This window comes from Rosa chinensis, chromosome 5 (assembly GCF_002994745.2).
Source record: "Rosa chinensis cultivar Old Blush chromosome 5, RchiOBHm-V2, whole genome shotgun sequence".
In the NCBI taxonomy this organism is placed as follows: domain Eukaryota; kingdom Viridiplantae; phylum Streptophyta; class Magnoliopsida; order Rosales; family Rosaceae; genus Rosa; species Rosa chinensis.
Window position 1 is genome coordinate 4,254,122 of NC_037092.1, and position 16,378 is coordinate 4,270,499.

The window sequence follows — 16,378 nt, forward strand, 5'->3', positions numbered from 1 at the left end:
TGTTTTGGTTTGAAAACAAAGCATATGGAGATGTGGATCCATCTTCTTTTGTCAATGACGTTGTAAATCTCCCAACGAGTAACACTCAAAAGTACCAATTAACCAACCATATGTGATTTACTCCAAATCATCTGCGGGTCCAATATAAACAAGGGAGGGGTTTGATTAGTTGAATGGTTAAGCAAAACGCACATGGAGACACAAAATCTATGTCTTACTGGTATAAATTACTACACTGTAATAAAGAGGACATTCCATTTTACAAAGAACATAGAGTAAATTACAAATTTTGTAATTCAGTTTTAAGCAAGCTACTTTCCAAGTAGGACTGGGATTCCTAAACCCTTAAAGCTTCAAAAATGAAAGCAAGAATTACTCCAAGCATTTCAATAGATAATTGTGCACCCTGGGCAGTAGTAGCCGCCCCTGGGCAGCTCCATTTCGATGAAGTCCGCCCGGCAGATCCAGAGGCCGGTTTCGAATCTTTTGAGAAATTGCAACTTCTTGACCAGGGCATGCACTTATGGCGAAGTGTCCTTGGCTGAAGAAAAAAGCACTGGATAAATTATTAATTTAACAAAAAAAAAAAATTAAAGCTGGCGAAGGAGAATTATGAGAAGGAAGGCTTCCCCATCAATAAGAGAAATCTAAGATCCTATCACGAAAATGTCATCAAACTGAAGGAGGTTGTCAGTTTTGACATCTCCAAGTCATGATGCTGGTGACATCTATATGCTGTTTGAATACATGGACCATGATTTGACAGGTCTAGCTAATCAGGCGAGATTTTCAGTCCCACGTACAGTTAAGTGCTACATGAGCCAACTGTTGAAGGGGCTTCACTATTGTCATGCAAGTGGAGTACTTCATCGTAATATCAAAAGCTCAAATCTTCTTATAAACAATGAGGGGAATTTGAAGCCTGGAGACTTTGGACATGCAAGGACCTTTTCATCGAAAGATCATCACAATGCCAAGCTCACAAATCAAGTCGTCACGCATTGGTATAGACCTCCAGAGTTGCTTCTTGGGGCTACCAAGTATGGTCGAGCTGGTGATATGTGTTCTGCTGGATGTATGTTTGCTGAGCTTCATTGCTGCGGCAAGCCAGTTTTCAATGGTAAAACTGAGGCAGATGTTTTGACTAAGACTGTTGAGGTGTGTGGAGCTCCAGATGAGGTCAACTGGCCTGAAGTTTCAAGGCTTCCTTGGTTTAACAGATTCGACTTCAAGCAAATGAAAGCGCGAAAGAGGCCTCTTAGTGAGACTTTTAGACATTCTGATCGCCATTTTGGACTTGTTGGGGAGACTGCCTACTCTTGATCCTTCTAAGAGAATATATGTCAAGGATGCTCTTGATGCTGACCACTTCTGGACTGATCCAGAAACTCTTCCCCAGTATGTATCAACACATGAGCATGATATAAAGAAGCGTAAGCAGCAGCAGCCATGTGAACCTGAAGAAAATGATGCAAAACATCAGAAACCAGTGCAGTACCAACAGCAACCTCCCCTGGGCATTCCAGTCAGTCACCAGCAATCTCAACAAGCACAAGCCCGACTGCAACCTTACAAGGCCAGCTATAGGTCTCAGCCATCGGTTGCTGCAGGGCTTTGCCACCGTTACAAGGGCAGGCCTCCTTGGCCCTCTGATGGGACAAGAAGATATTATCAGAATGATCGTTCTGCTTCAGATTGGGACTCAAACATGAGGGGTGGAAGCACTAGCTATAAGAAGTGATGCTTTTACCTACTAATTAACAATGAGTGGGTTTTGGCCAGATAGCTAGAGTTGCTATAGGTTTAGCTTAGCATGGCTCCAGTTGTAATATGTTTTCACATCTGTAGATTGACCAAACTCTTGAAATGAAAAATTAGAACTTTCTTCCAAGAATTACCAGTTGTTATGATTAATGTGTAGAGTGTAGTTATGTAGTCGTTAAGTTGCACCAACCTAAATTGTTCACAAACTTTAATTCTCAATAACACATGTTATATTCAATCTAAAAGAGATTGCTAACTAAAGACGAAACAAAATTTTGATTTCTCTCGACTGCTGTAGTGCATTTTACAATGTAATCCTTCTAACGTTTGAACCAGGACTGTTTTGTACACAAGATCCCTACACACCCAATTCACACCTACATCTACTTTGTACGACCTCTTTTCCTTCCCTTCACAGGAACTACATTTTGTTGACCAACAGTTTTACGTCCCACTGTCCTTTGGTGACCAGATGTCCTTTTTGTCACAGCAAAAGATTGGACTGAAGGAGAAGAATCTGCATTAGCATTACCGGTTTTCTTACTTTTGTTTGAAGTCTTAGCAGCAGCCTTTCCGGCATTGGTAGCTTTTCTTGACAGCTTTTGGTTACCAGGGCGAGCACTTCTAGGTTTAACTGGAGGATTACACACTAGTGTATTGGAGGAGAGGTTTGCAGAGGTAGCCTTGCTGCTAGAATCCTTCAGATGCTGCTGCAATGTTTTGGTAGTGAGGTCTCTAAGAAGCAAAGCAGATTTGTATTCACGTGTGCTCTTGGAGTAAAACACTAGGGCATTGTTGGCGAGCAGCAACAGATCTCGAAACAGTTCCTTAACTGACATGACAGAATGGCTTGCAATTCGTGATCCTATTGTGTCAAAATCCATGTGCCTACGGATCATTTTCTTATACCTTCTTCTCTTCTGTATTGAATATGGTAGATAACTGTAAAGCATAGTTGTAAAGATCATTCTCTAGTTGAAAAGCATCAAATACTATCCATACCTGGCTATCAAGTCGATGACGAAAGACGGAAGCACTTTTATGTTCCAAAAATTTATTGAAAACATCCAACAACTTATTAGTTCCATCCTTGGTCAAACCTCTTTTCCAATCACCTGCACCAGAAGATCCCAAATCCTCACGACACTCACTGGTTGAATGTTCTATACACCGCAAGGCAGTTATAGCATCAGCTGAATCCAAAAATCCACTATCCCCAACACTCGCCTCCTTAACATCCCTACTACAATCCTTCCTCTTCCTCTTGCCCCTTCTCTTTCTTAGAGTCCCTCCAAGTCCACCGTAGAAAGCCCCAATTGAGATTTTTTCGTGCTTGAATGATTGTGAAACTTCTCGTTTAGTCTCAGTGTCTTCAGCTGACACTGTAGCTGGTATCTGGCATTCCGGTGAGCAGCTTGTCAAGGCTTCACATGTGAAACTGCCAGCGGATGGCTCATCCTTACAAATCTCTTTACCACAAGGGTAATGTCCCTCCGATTTTTGAGAAGGAACAGGTGATTCTGTTTGGCCAGAGCCATAGTTGATGCAACCACCTTGCGCTTTCTCAGCTTTAAGAGATTCAAGTTTTGATTCCAAAGACCTGTAACAGCCACATTGAGTAAATATCAACACAAACACAGGCAGAGGCTTTAGGACACCTAAGACTGCAAATAGACAACACTCCCCAGAGATACGTACAGCAAATTTTCTACTCAAGGTCTTGAATGCAATGCATTATAGATCAAAATTTTAATCACGTAAAGTGTCGTCTTCTTCTAATTTTAACTAATGACATGTTCAAGCTAGCTGATATTTTCATCTTAACGTCCTCAGAAGGGAAGCAAGTATTCTTCTAAATACCAATTGGGAAGCTAGCTGCTTTTTCTGACTAATTTGTAAACATAAACATCCTGAGAAGACAAGGAAATGACTCACCCTATTGAGTTCTCAGATTGTTTTAGAGCTTGCCTCAACTCTTCCATTCGTTTCTTTCGTAGTTCCTCAAACCACACCCTGCAGAGAAAAACATAAGATATGTAAGATGAGCACATATGGAACCAATTCAGAAAGTAAAACAGTCCAAGCATAGGGATTAAATATATCCGAGTATGTCAAAAGTATCCAGAAAATTGAAAGACACATGAAACAGTATGCTAAGAATTAGAAACTTAAACTCATAAGAATATGATGCAATGTGCACACTTCAGAACAACAAAAATCAGCTTACTTGCATCCAGAGTAACGCTTTTGCAAGTCCTCATATTTGGCTTTACAAACCTAAAAGCAATACACAGGTGTATCGAATCAGAGAATGCTAAAAGCAAGAAATCAGCCACATATATCTGACATTTTGCACATCAATGAAATCAACAAAATCCAAAAACTAATCAAATGGAAAAGCCTAGTTTAATAGAAACAATTCAAATTCAGCATGTTACAGAGCACATTCAAATACAATTAATTGGTATACAAAAATTTCACCAAGTGGTAACTCGAGTAACTTTACTCACAAGTCACATCTTCACTAGCCACGTACAAACATTTCCTTGTAATAATTTTGGCCTAAACTATTTATGGACTGACCCAACAGAACAAACAAAAACACAAAATTACAAGCTCCTACAACAGAAGGTAAAAACTATGGGTTAAAATTTTCACCCACCTTTCAATTTCCTAGAAAGAACAAAACTTTACATAAACCGAACTGAATACAACTTACGACATGGTTCAAATGTTTCTCACAGCAATCATTGAAATTTAAAAATGAAAAAAAAAAAAAAAAAGGACCTCGGGTGTAAATGCGTACGGACAAACGGTTCGGGCTCGGAGCTCCGCGGCGACCAGGTTCCAATCTCGGGTCCCGTATCGGATTACGGCCCCCGCCAAGAGAAGCTCAAGCCATGTGCCCCACCTGCTCTCTCCTATCACCTCCGCCACCATCTTCGCCCTCCACGTGTACGGCTCCGATGCATCACCAACCTCCACCACCACCTCCTTCCCTATTCTCTCATCCTACGCACCCTCCATGACCCCGGCTCATGTTAGCCTCCGCCGCCGCGTCAACCACCGCGCTTGAATTAAAATGGAAGGAAGAGACGGAATTTGACCAAATCCCTGTTTCTGGGTGTTTGAAAAAGCGGTTGTGGATGAGAGAGAAAGGTGGTTTTGGGATGATCAAGGTGGTATTGAAGGTGGTTTTTTGAGATTGTTTGTTTGTTTTTGTTGTTTATGGGAAACTCAATTATAGTATGCGTGAGACAAGGTGTTGACGGATTCTAGTATTCTAATAAGGTTGACGAGAATAAACTTTAACAAGGTTGAAATGAAAATGAGAGAGAGAGAGAGAGAGCTTTATATACGAATGCTGAGTTAAATTGGGTCGATCTTCCTAAGAATAGAATAGAGGTTTCTCTTTGGTCTTATAAGGAAATAGTAGAGGGTTGGGTTTGCTGTCCATTATAAAATACAGGTTCATATCTCCAAATTTCTTACAAAAATATTTTCGTTTTATTTTATTTTTATCAAAGGAAATCACCATTTATATCGACTTCATGACGCATTTCAGCCTAATTGAAATATAATAGAGATCAACATCCTTCTTCACGATGAATTTATCTATTTCTTGACTTGTTGCATTTATTTTGTTACAAAATTTTCATGGTTGGCCGTGACTAAAAATTCATTGTTACCCATCTAGACATCATTGAACCTAAATGCGAAAAAATTGTTTAAAGTAAGCAAGGATGCAAGCGTAATTTTTGTTCCCGTGTTTGACGTCTCCATCATTGAACCTCCATGACATGCTTATAAAGGTAAAAGATCTTAGGGTGGGTAAGGGTATAATTGTTTTTGCCAGACGTGAGAGATCTGAGTTCTATCAAGTTCTGCAAGAAGCCGAGTGTGAATTGAGATTTATAGAGGATAAGGGTATAATTACTCCATATTATCATTGATTGTAAATTTCTTTTGCATATATAAAAATACATGGAACAAAATAAACCATATTAAACCAAGGGTCTAAATCAAGGGACACATAAATTTACACAATTTTTGACACTTCTTATAGACTATTGATTTTAAATCTTTTAATGGTTAAGATTAATTGTGTGAATGATGTCAACATATCAGAAAAAGACAGGGCATGTGATGTGGCATCAATTTAATTTCACAATAACAAAATTGGATTAGAATAACCTTTCAGGAAAAAAAAAATTAGATTAGATTGATTTTTTTTTTAAATGCAATTAGATGAATACCTTCTAGAAAAAAAGATAAACAACAAACAAAGAACCCTAGCTCTTGTATATCTCTATCGTCTTCTCCAAGCTGGTATCAAAAGTATGGATTGGATTCTGTTTCCCTTGCCCAATTTCATCTTATACAATTAGTCAAAGAAGCCATTAGTCGTTCTTCCCCTTTCTTTTAATAAACTCCTTATTTCAACTACTCCTCTCATTGATATATTAATTATCATATTGTTAGCCTCCATTCACTTCTCTTCATAAGGATTAGGGACTTCAACTATATAGGTCTGGAGGTGTTTCTTCTCTTAAGTTCCTAATGAGATGTGTTTTGCTTTTTCTTCAAGAGGATTTGATCACGTTCTCATATATACTTTCGAACATAACCTAGCCTCTTGCTAACAATGTTTCTGGGCTAATCAAATTATCAAAGCTGAAATTTTGTTATGCAGCGTGGGAAACAAAACAAGATTGAACTAGTTTTAATACCAAATTGATACTGACAAATTCATGGATTAAACTAGTTTAATTACTAATTGAGATAGAGATAGGGTTCTTCATATGGGCGTTCTTGTTCATGTGTTTTTTTTTTGTTTTTTTTTTCTTCTTTTTTGATTGTGTTCTTCTGTACATCTACTCAATTAACTTGTTAGTTGTAATACTTATGTTCATCTTCTCTTTATATAAAGAAAAATTTAATCTAATTTAATTTTCTTTTCTTTTTTGGAATAAAGTCTAATCCAATTTCATTATTGTAAAATTAAATTGATGCCAGCTTGGAGAAGACGATAGAGATATACAAGAGCTAGGTTCTTTGTTTGTTGTTTATGTTTTTCTGGGAGGTATTCATCTAATTGCATTTTTTTTAATAAGAAAAATTCAATCTAATCTATTTTTTTTCCTGAAAGGTTATTATAATCCAATTTTGTTATTGTGAAATTAAATTGATGCCACGTCATATGTCCAGTCATTTTCTGATATGTTGATATCATTCACACAATTAATCTTAGCCATCAAAAGATTTAAAATCCAATGGTCTATAAGAAGTGTAAAAAATTGTGTAAATTTATATGTCTCTTGATCCGGACCCTTAAACCAAATATCAGATAACATAAATAGATTTTGACAAAATACTTGATTTAATGAGAATGACTAATTTTTGAGTCTCAAAACACAGAGACACCAAGGCATGCAAAAGATGACAATGACCCACATATAGACGTAGCAAAAACACCCGCATATATAGGAGTGGGCATAAATGACCGAAAGACCGAAAAAACCGAAGGAACCGATCCGGACCGGCCAGTTCGGGTCGGGTTTTAGACTGAAAATATGTGCTTTCAGGCCGGTTCGGTCCTAGTAGGCATGTCTGCGGGCCGATCCCGGTTATTGAATTCTCTTACCTTCTTGGACTGGAAAGACCGAGAAATACACATGCATTGAGCAATACACGTGTTTCCCCATTATTGGACCTAGCAATATAATACTAAACCTATTTACCCTACTCTCTCTCTCTCTCTTCCTCTTTTCACTGCCGCACACTTCTTCTCCTCTTTTCTTTTCTCCTCCTCTTCTTCTTCTTCGTCTTCTTCTTCTTCTCTCATCTCCTCTCTTATTCTCTGTTCATACCTTCTCTTTCTTCTTCTAGCTATGATTTTTGTCATCTTAGATACCCAAGATTTTCATTTCTATTCCTCCATACCTCAAATTTTGGTTCATATGTTGATGTAAACAGAGTTGCAAATCGGGAAGTTTCAGTTTCCAGATCCATGCCATGTTGGGGAGAGGGCCAAGAGAATCAGGGGTGAGAGGGGTCGATTACTTCATGTCTTCAAGCAATTTAGCATGTTTCTCCATCTATGTAAAGGGGATTTACCGATTTAGGGGTTAATTAGTGGACATAAGATTTAGGTTTTTTTTTTTTTTAGGGATTTTTGATAATGATCAGTAGCCTTGAAGGCTTGTATATTTCGATTTTGATTGCAATTTTCTTCAATTTCTTGTGTTGATCTTCTATTTTCTTCAATATCTTGTCATTCTTGTGTTGATCTTCAATTTGTGAAAAGTGAAACCAAATCATAAACCAAATCTCAAGATGGTGCAAAAAGCCTGAAAACCCGAGAAACCCGGCCCAGAAACTTCGGTCCAGGCTCTCTCCGGTCCCAACCTTCAGAAAACTTGATTTGAGACCGACCGGAAAACTTCGGTCTCGGTCCCGGTCCCTGTAAATATGGTGCCGGTTTGGGACCGTGCCCAGCCCTACGCATATATAGACGTAGATAAATACATAGCAAGGTCTTAAATTTTTTTAAAGAGACAGCCATATCGTAACACACGACACCCATTGCTATTTAGAGTTGGCATTCATACTATTTGGGTGATACACACCCAATAATAGTTTATGAGTAATACCCATCAAATTATTTGCGGGTATAGGTATTTACCCAACTCATTTCTAAACGGCTAAACTCATACCCACCCATTTTCAATATGGGCAGTTTTTTTTTTTTTTTTACTCACTATTTAAGCGCCTCTATTCCCGATCTGGGGATATTTTCAAATAGTTGATTGAGTATTTCAAATACTTAAGACAGTGTTTAAGAAAGAAATTGTTGGTTTAGTCAAGAGGAAGCAATACGTTTAAAACAAATATTTATTTCCGTAAAACAGTTTTCACAACTTGACGATTAAATGTAAAATAATAAATTTCGGTTCGTAAATGAACCATCCTCACGGATTACCTTTTGAATAGTCTTTTAACAATTATACGATGATCCAAAGGTCGGATCCCCATGGATCGCGTTCTGAATCGTCCTTTCACAATTATATGATGATTCAACGATCAGATCCTCACGGATCGCCCTTAAGATCATTCTCTCATAATTATACGAAGATCCAACAGTCGGATCCTCACGAATGACTTTTTGAATAATCTTTTCACAATTATACGATGATCCAGTGGTCAGATTCTTACGGATCGCCCTTAAGATTATCCTCTCAAAATTATACAAAGATCCAACGGTCAGATCCTTACAGATCACTCTTAAGATCATCCTCTCAAAATTATACGAAGATCTAACTGTCTGATCCTCATGGATCGCCTTTTGTACCATCTTTTCACAATTATACGATGATCCAATGGTCTGATCCTCACGGATCACCCTTAAGATCATCATCTCAAAATTATACGAAGATCCAACGGTCAGATCCCCATGAATTGCCTTTTGAACCATCTTTTCACAATTATATGAGGATCCAACGGTCAAATCCTCATCCGAGACCACACAAAATCATCGAAACACTTCTATGATCAATATATCAAATCTACAAGTCGATCGGACGGCCTGATCCTCACGGATCAAAACCCATTTACGCCAGCATATCGAAACTACATTTCGTAATAATTGAGACTTTATTAAATTTACGCCAAACAAGAATTAATACCAAAAATCTCGATCATTACATTTTGGGTCTCAGAGTTTTGGCTGCACAACACCTCCAATCATAGCGGCTCGTCTCATTGAAGTCTTGAAGGTGTATTTTGGGTGGGAAAGAGAAAGACCCCATATAGGTTTTTTTTTTTGGCTAATTACTGTTTAGTATCCTGTGATTTTAATCCAACATCATTTTAGTTCTTCGACTTTCAATTTCATCAAAAACACCCTTGCAATATCATTTTCTCATCCAATAGGTCCCTCCGTCAAGATTCCGTCAATTTCAGACGTTAACTGCTGACGTGGCAGTCCAACTCAGCAAAAGTGGGACCCACATGAAAGTCAAGTACCGAAAATGACCCTAGCCAACCATATATGGAAAAATCCAAAATAAACCCCAAATTTTGGGGTTAGGGAGATTTGAACCTAGTGTTTGAACCCAAAATGAATATTTTTCCCGACAAAGGCGATTCGAAGAAAACAGGGCCAATATCGGTGGCCCAAGCTATATATTTTCGACAAGTCCAAAATATATTATTTAGAGGTTAAATAAAGCCTACTTGGAGACCAAGCAATCTCTGCGCGAATCGGGATATTCCTTGATTTACTATTAATTATCAAATATTTGATAATTAAATATTATGATTTGCTTGATTACCAAGATTGAGCAGGAGGGAAGGATGTGGACGTGCAAGCATGAGTTCTTATTGCTTAAAGGACTAAATGGCGCGGACTTGCAGCTGAAGATATATATTACAATTAAAGATTGCTCGCGAAGAGATACATATGAGACATATATACGTGCATATCTTAGCGCTCGCATCTAAGAAGATTACGTCTAGGACTCTAAGAGGCAATTAATCTTAGCCTACATTCTAGCGGTGACAGAGGATAATTATTGATTATTGTACGATAGTTATCAAAACTATTAAGAGTTTTGATTTGATTCAAGGCCAATAACTGTGGCCTAAAATATAGTATTTCATTCATATTTGGAAGGAGAATCTACAAGTAGCCTATATATAGAGGCTAAAGACGACACAGCCAACTCTCCAATTAATCTCTACGATTACCCAAGTCTCCCCGGAGCAAGGTTCTAAAAAACGCTAGGCGCTAGTCGGGCGGTAGTTCGAGGCCTAGCGCCTAGGCGGGGACTAGGCATTTTTTTTTTTATACTTTATTTTTTTTATTTTTTATACTAAATACAAATGGATTAAATTATTCACATAATTCTTAATATTTTTTATTAGATAATGATATTCAAATACTAAAATCACTTAATAATTTGATTGAGTAATATATTCAAACACTAAACTGGTTTCACGAATTCCCAAACCTTATCATGTTAACGTGGCCAACCCACACACAACACCAAAAACTGCTCACTTCCTCTCTCTCTCTCTCTCTCTCAAACAACCTGCAAACAAACTCTCCCTCCCACTTCTTCTTCCCCAAACTCTCTGTCTCTCTCTCTACACACTACGGAATACCAAAAAAATGGAGAAGAATGAAACCCATCTCTCTTTTCCATCACCTTCACTTTCCTCCTCTTCCCCCCCCCCTCCACCCTCTCCCTCTCCCAACTCGAAAATCAAAGACAGTCACGGGCATACGGCGTCTTCGGCGACTCGGAAAGAGGCTGATGCATGCGAATCGGAAAGAGGCTGAGAAGAGAGGACCTTTGCGGCCGTGCCGGAAAGAGGGAGAGAGAGGAGCGACCGGCCAGAATGCGATTTAGGGTGGGTTTTGTCGATTTCTGTTTTGACTTTTAAGGTTTGAAAGGTTATAAACAAAACAAAAAAAATTGGAGGAAACACCTAGGCCCCGACCGCCCAGCGCCCAGCCAGACCCGCCCAGGCCGACGCGGACTAAGCGGCCGATTTTCAGCCCGACGCCTAGCTTGATCGACTAGGCCAAAAGCGGAACGGCATGGAGACGCCTAGGCGGCCGCCTAGGCCGATTTTTAGAACCTTGCCCCGGAGTAACCTCTCTTACCGGTGACCACACTCCAGTCCCAGTCTCTTCAAGAGCCGACTATCAGTGCCACCAAACCAACCCGACGATCGTACTTCCAGCCATAGTCTCCCCAGGAGCCGACTACCAGTACCACTGCCACTGAGACTATCTCAACCAGCGAAGCAAGGGTGACGCCCTGGCAACCCAGCGAAGCTAAAGTCACGCTTTAGCAAAACCCGTGCTTTCTCCAACTTCCCAATGATTGCTCTGCTTAGTCTACAACACTAAGTATATATCGATTCGGTGAACGCAAGAGATCACAACCAAAGTCCTTACCAGTAAGGTGAAAAGTCATTTTTTCAAAAGGCAAGAAAAGAGCCTTGTGACGAGGTTGGTGCTCTCCTCGTCCACAACGCTTGATCAAGAAGTCAGGTTAAGGGACGCCCCGACGACTGCACCCCACGGTGTTGGCACGCTCACGCATTCAAAAGAGACAGTTTGTACCATACTGGATTTTCGTGTCAAACATTTTGGCACGCCCAGTGGGACCACACTAGAGTCTTTTGTATTCACCATCATTGGGATGCCAGGGGAAAATCTTTACCAAAGGAAACTCCTAAAGTGAAAAGATGACCAATGTTGCCACCAATGGCGACACTATGACAAGAGAGGCTTTCGTTCCGAAGCCTATTCTAGAGGAAGCAACCTTCGACGAAAAACTCGCGATTATCATGGAGAATATCGAGAACCATCATGCGAAGGTAGCTGCTGACTTTGACAGGGAAACCGCAAAGACAAATCAGCTCATACGCGAATTAGACGAGCGTATCGCCTAACGGACTGAGGATACCAAGCGACAAAAGCAAGTCATGGAGGCCATCGCGAACCAAAACAAGCAGACCTCATCGGAGTTCGCGATCTTGGGCAAAGAAGGTTCCAGCTTGGTTACTTAAGTCAGTTCGCATCAAAGTGAATTGGAAAGTCAAAAATCTGCACGCAAAGAGGTCGTTTCTACAACTAACTTGCCTATAGGTGGTAATCGACCTACGGGTCTCGTTGTTGAATCACAGCCTTACATAGGGGCTGCACTTAGAGATGATGGTCCACAAAATTATTCTTCTGACAATACAATTGTCTCTGAACAAATATCTAATTTCTCTACTGATCAAGACAAATACGTGGCTACTGATCAGATGCATGGGGGGCAATATGTAACCCAAGTTCACCCCCTTAACAACCAGAAGCAGATGCATGATCAAATTAATTATGATTTTGCTACTGGAAGTCATCATGACTATGCAAAGGGACAAGAGCATGGTCCACTTAATTATCAATTAAGGCATGGCCCACCTTACTATTATCAATCAAGCTTTGGCCATGCTACTGGACGTCATGGTGAAGGTGGCCACAATCGTGGCCAATTTAATTATCAATTAAGGCATGACCCACCTTACTATTATCAATCAAGCTTTGGCCATGCTACTGGACGTCATGGTGAAGGTGGCCACAATAGTGGCCAATTTAATTATCAATTAAGGCATGGCCCACCTTACTATTATCAATCAAGCTTTGGCCATGCTACTGGACGTCATGGTGAAGGTGGCCACAATCGTGGCCAATTTAATTTTTAATTAGGTTGTGGTCTAGAGAAGCCAATTTGTGGCTTTATTGATCAATTCAAGTTGAATTTCTTCATCTGTGCTTCAAGGCGAAGCGGTGGCCTTGATATATGTGGAGGATACATCTGCAACCCACCTTGCAAGAATTGCCAGAATAATTATTCTAGTGGCCAGTTTGTCCTTCGCGACTGTAAGTTTGAGTATCACCAATACAAGTTAACTCTTGTTTACAATTATTCAACTTCAAATTTCTTGCAAAAGACATTTATATATGATGATACTATACAGTCCATAGAGGCATCTCAATATGATGCCTGGAAAGAAAATAGAGGCAAACAAATATTAGATATGCCTATCTTTGAAGAAGAGATCAATTCACCACTCTTTGGTGATTCTAAATATGATCTCAACATGGAGCCAATCTATGATGAGTATGATGAGAATTATAACTTAATTATTGGTTCCAAAAGTCATATGCAGAAGTTCAAGTTCTTTGAAGCTCTTGATCATGAGAATTTTGACCAACAAGTGGTCAAATACAAAAGCCAATTTGTGGCTTATTCTAGAGACACCATGTTCTATGACATGGTAGTTGGCGACAAAGCCGATTTTGGGACACCATCATCTCCAAAATTGCAATTGAAGATCATGCTTCGTCAACCAACAAAGATACTTGGGGGGCAATATTACTCCTTCTACGAGCCAAATTTCTTCCAAGTTTTTGACGCGAAGTATCTTTGTTATTTTCCTGCAAGCCCTCACAAGAGAGGTTTTCATGCATCTTTCATTTAGTTAAAAAAAAAAATCCAAAAAGAGTTTCAAGATGGTGCAAGCCCTCACAAGAGAGGTTTTCTTGCATCTTTCTTTTAGTTAAAAAAAAAAAAATCCAAAAAGAGTTTCAAGTTGGTGCATCGCGAAGGATGCAAAATTTGTGTTCTTGCCTAACAGTGGCTTGAATTTTTGTAGAGAGATTATTCAGAGCACCGCCGTGCACTTGCACCAACATAAATGAATGGTTAGATTGCATTAAATACACTTTTTGTTTATTAAAAATAAAGTTGATAATAAATATCAAGGGTTGAGATTATTTTATAAGTGTTGGGTCACTTACACCGTCGGTGCATAGAATAATTTCCAATTTTTGTAATATACTTAGAGGCCATTGGTTTTGGCCTGGGCACATATACAAGAGGCATTTAATATGCCTAGTATGGTGTCAGCCACAAAAGAAGTCAAATCTATATTTTTAACAATAATTGTGGCGAAAAAGGAGGCTTGCGAATTGTTCACAGCGAAGTGACTTTAGTTACACATGACATCGCGAAAAAACGACTCGTGAAGGAATACTGGAGGCTTATGCGCATGAAGTTATTATAGTTTCGTGGCTGCGAAATAAAGAAAAGAACTAGGTTCTTTGCTGAAGAAGAAGATTCTTTTGGAGACTTTTGTGTGTTCGCGAAGCACAGCAGCCTATAGGAAGAGTTCGCGAGTTAAAGGAAAATAAGAAGACTTCTTATTCCCTTCCCACAGTGGCCTTTCACATCGCAACCTGACGTGTACTTATGGTTGACATACTTTTGGGGGAGTACTTTATTAGCTAAGCCAGTATATGGCTGAGGTTGTTAATTAACTAATCTGCAATCACATGCAGAGCATGTGTAAGAAAAATTTTAATTGTAAAAAAAAAAGTTATCTGCAATAAATTGGGTAGTTATTGCAGAGAGAAAATAGTGGGAGAGAAAATGGGAGGTTGTGGGATAATTTCTTTTCAATTTTCTTAATAAAATCTATTTTATAATTATTCTATTTACCCTTGTGATTTAATTTGTTGTCAAAGTTTTTTAATCTTTCAGGGTTAAATCTGTCAAAATTTTCAATTTTGGCTAACAAAACCTCTTCTCTTAATAATAGTATAGATTAATCTAGGATTGCATGTGAAGTGATGAAGAGGGCATGACATGGCTATAGCACGTCCTTAGTGGGCCTGATGGTTATATATTTGTATAAAGCTACTACAGGGGCATGATCATGATGCCTAAAGAGGAAAAGCATGTGGCCATGTCGTAAGAGTGGCCATGCATGCATTGTGATTCTTAGTTGAAGCCATACGTGTCCCTCTACCTTGGCATAATTATCAACACCAACCGGCCTAAAAGCATCAAGGAGCAGGCTGCTGACACCCACTCTTCATTGCAAGTTTGGTCACCGCGAAGAGTCCAGAAAGGATGATTATATCAGTAAGTTCGCGAATGGAGCCCATTTTTTGCATTCGCTGATTTCATGAGGCATAGTGCGGGAAAAAGTTAGTTCGCGAAGGCCAATTGGTGGCTTTACAGGAGTTCAAATGCAAAGGCAGGAGTTTGATGTTTTGATATGCAAAAACCTTCTCGAGGAACAGTATTTCGCGAGGAACTTTCATCAAGCTCACTCAGATTTCGTCCTCACTAAGATCTTCCTCGAGGGGATTTGCTCCTTACTAGGATCCTCCTTAAGGAGATTTTCGCAAGCTTCAGGAGATTTTCGCAAGCTGATAGTCAACAAATCTTTGCGAGGTCTTCCAAATCTTCGCAAGGTCTTACAAATCTTCACGAGGTCTTGCATTTGTTCGCGAGCTCAAGGCAAATATCAGAGAAACCTTCGCGAGGAATGCGTGTTCGCGAAGCACATTTAAATCAAGCTTACTGAGATTTCTCCTCAAGGACATTTGCTCCTCACTTAGATCTTCCTTGAGAAGATTTCTATCTTCCTCGAGGAGATTTCTCCTCACCAAGATCTTCCTCTAGGGGATTTCCTCCTTACTGAGATTTCTCTTCAAAGAAGTTTTGGCGAAGATATCATTGTTAAGGCCCACACCTGGGGCTTTTAAGTTTTTACCAAAATTTTATTTTGTCAAGTGGTGAATTTATTCTGCCAATATTCTTGCTCCAGACTTATGTGTTTTAAGCTCTTTAAGGTCACTTCTAGTGGCCTAAAAATAAAATCTTTTCATCCAAGTTGATGATGCTTTATGGAGCAATTCAAAAACTTATGGCGAGTACATCATCCGCAAGTCTTTGTCTATCGAGATTAACATGACTTGGTGATACTCAAGCTTCATGGCCTATTCAGAGGCCTATGCTTAATCAGTAAGTGATTTCAAATTAAGCCAATGCAAGTGGCTTTAGAGCGATGTTATTGCAAGACTAGTGCTGACTCAAGACCTCTTCAGTCAAGACGGGGAACTTTGACTTCGAGGTCTAAGGGGGCAATGTTTGAACCCAAAATGAATATTTTTCCCGACAAGGGGGATTCGAAGAAAACCTGGCCAATATCGGTGACCCAAACTATATATTTTCGACAAGTCCAAAATATATTATTTAGAGGC

The 16,378-nt window shown here is 39.4% G+C and overlaps 1 protein-coding gene and 1 pseudogene across 2 annotated transcripts; one reads left to right on the top strand and one right to left on the bottom strand.

The window, feature by feature from the left end:
• The first annotated feature begins 359 nt into the window (after positions 1 to 359).
• LOC112202951 lies at positions 360 to 1,741 on the top strand (annotated as a pseudogene).
• Positions 1,742 to 1,976: 235 nt separating this feature from the next.
• LOC112165428 lies at positions 1,977 to 5,163 on the bottom strand. 2 transcript variants are annotated; one of them, XM_024301926.2, is made up of 5 exons: positions 4,552 to 5,163; positions 3,992 to 4,041; positions 3,700 to 3,777; positions 2,767 to 3,364; positions 1,977 to 2,684 (listed from the first exon to the last, which is right to left on the bottom strand). In XM_024301926.2, exons 1-5 carry the CDS (start codon positions 4,702 to 4,704, stop codon positions 2,148 to 2,150), a joined length of 1,416 nt encoding a protein of 471 aa, XP_024157694.1. In that variant the 5' UTR covers positions 4,705 to 5,163; the 3' UTR covers positions 1,977 to 2,147. The 2 variants fall into 2 exon arrangements, with proteins under 2 accessions (XP_024157694.1, XP_024157695.1); XM_024301927.2 differs by having other exon boundaries at positions 4,571 to 4,706.
• Positions 5,164 to 16,378: the final 11,215 nt, after the last annotated feature.

Coding starts and splice junctions, on each gene's coding strand:
- LOC112165428 (XM_024301926.2), bottom strand. CDS start 4,704: ATGGTGGCGGAGGTGATAGGAGAGAGCAGGTGGGGCACATGGCTTGAG. Junction 3,778..3,991: donor AAGCGTTACTCTGGATGCAA/GTAAGCTGATTT, acceptor TTTTCTCTGCAG/GGTGTGGTTTGAGGAACTAC. Junction 3,365..3,699: donor CAATCTGAGAACTCAATAGG/GTGAGTCATTTC, acceptor TGGCTGTTACAG/GTCTTTGGAATCAAAACTTG.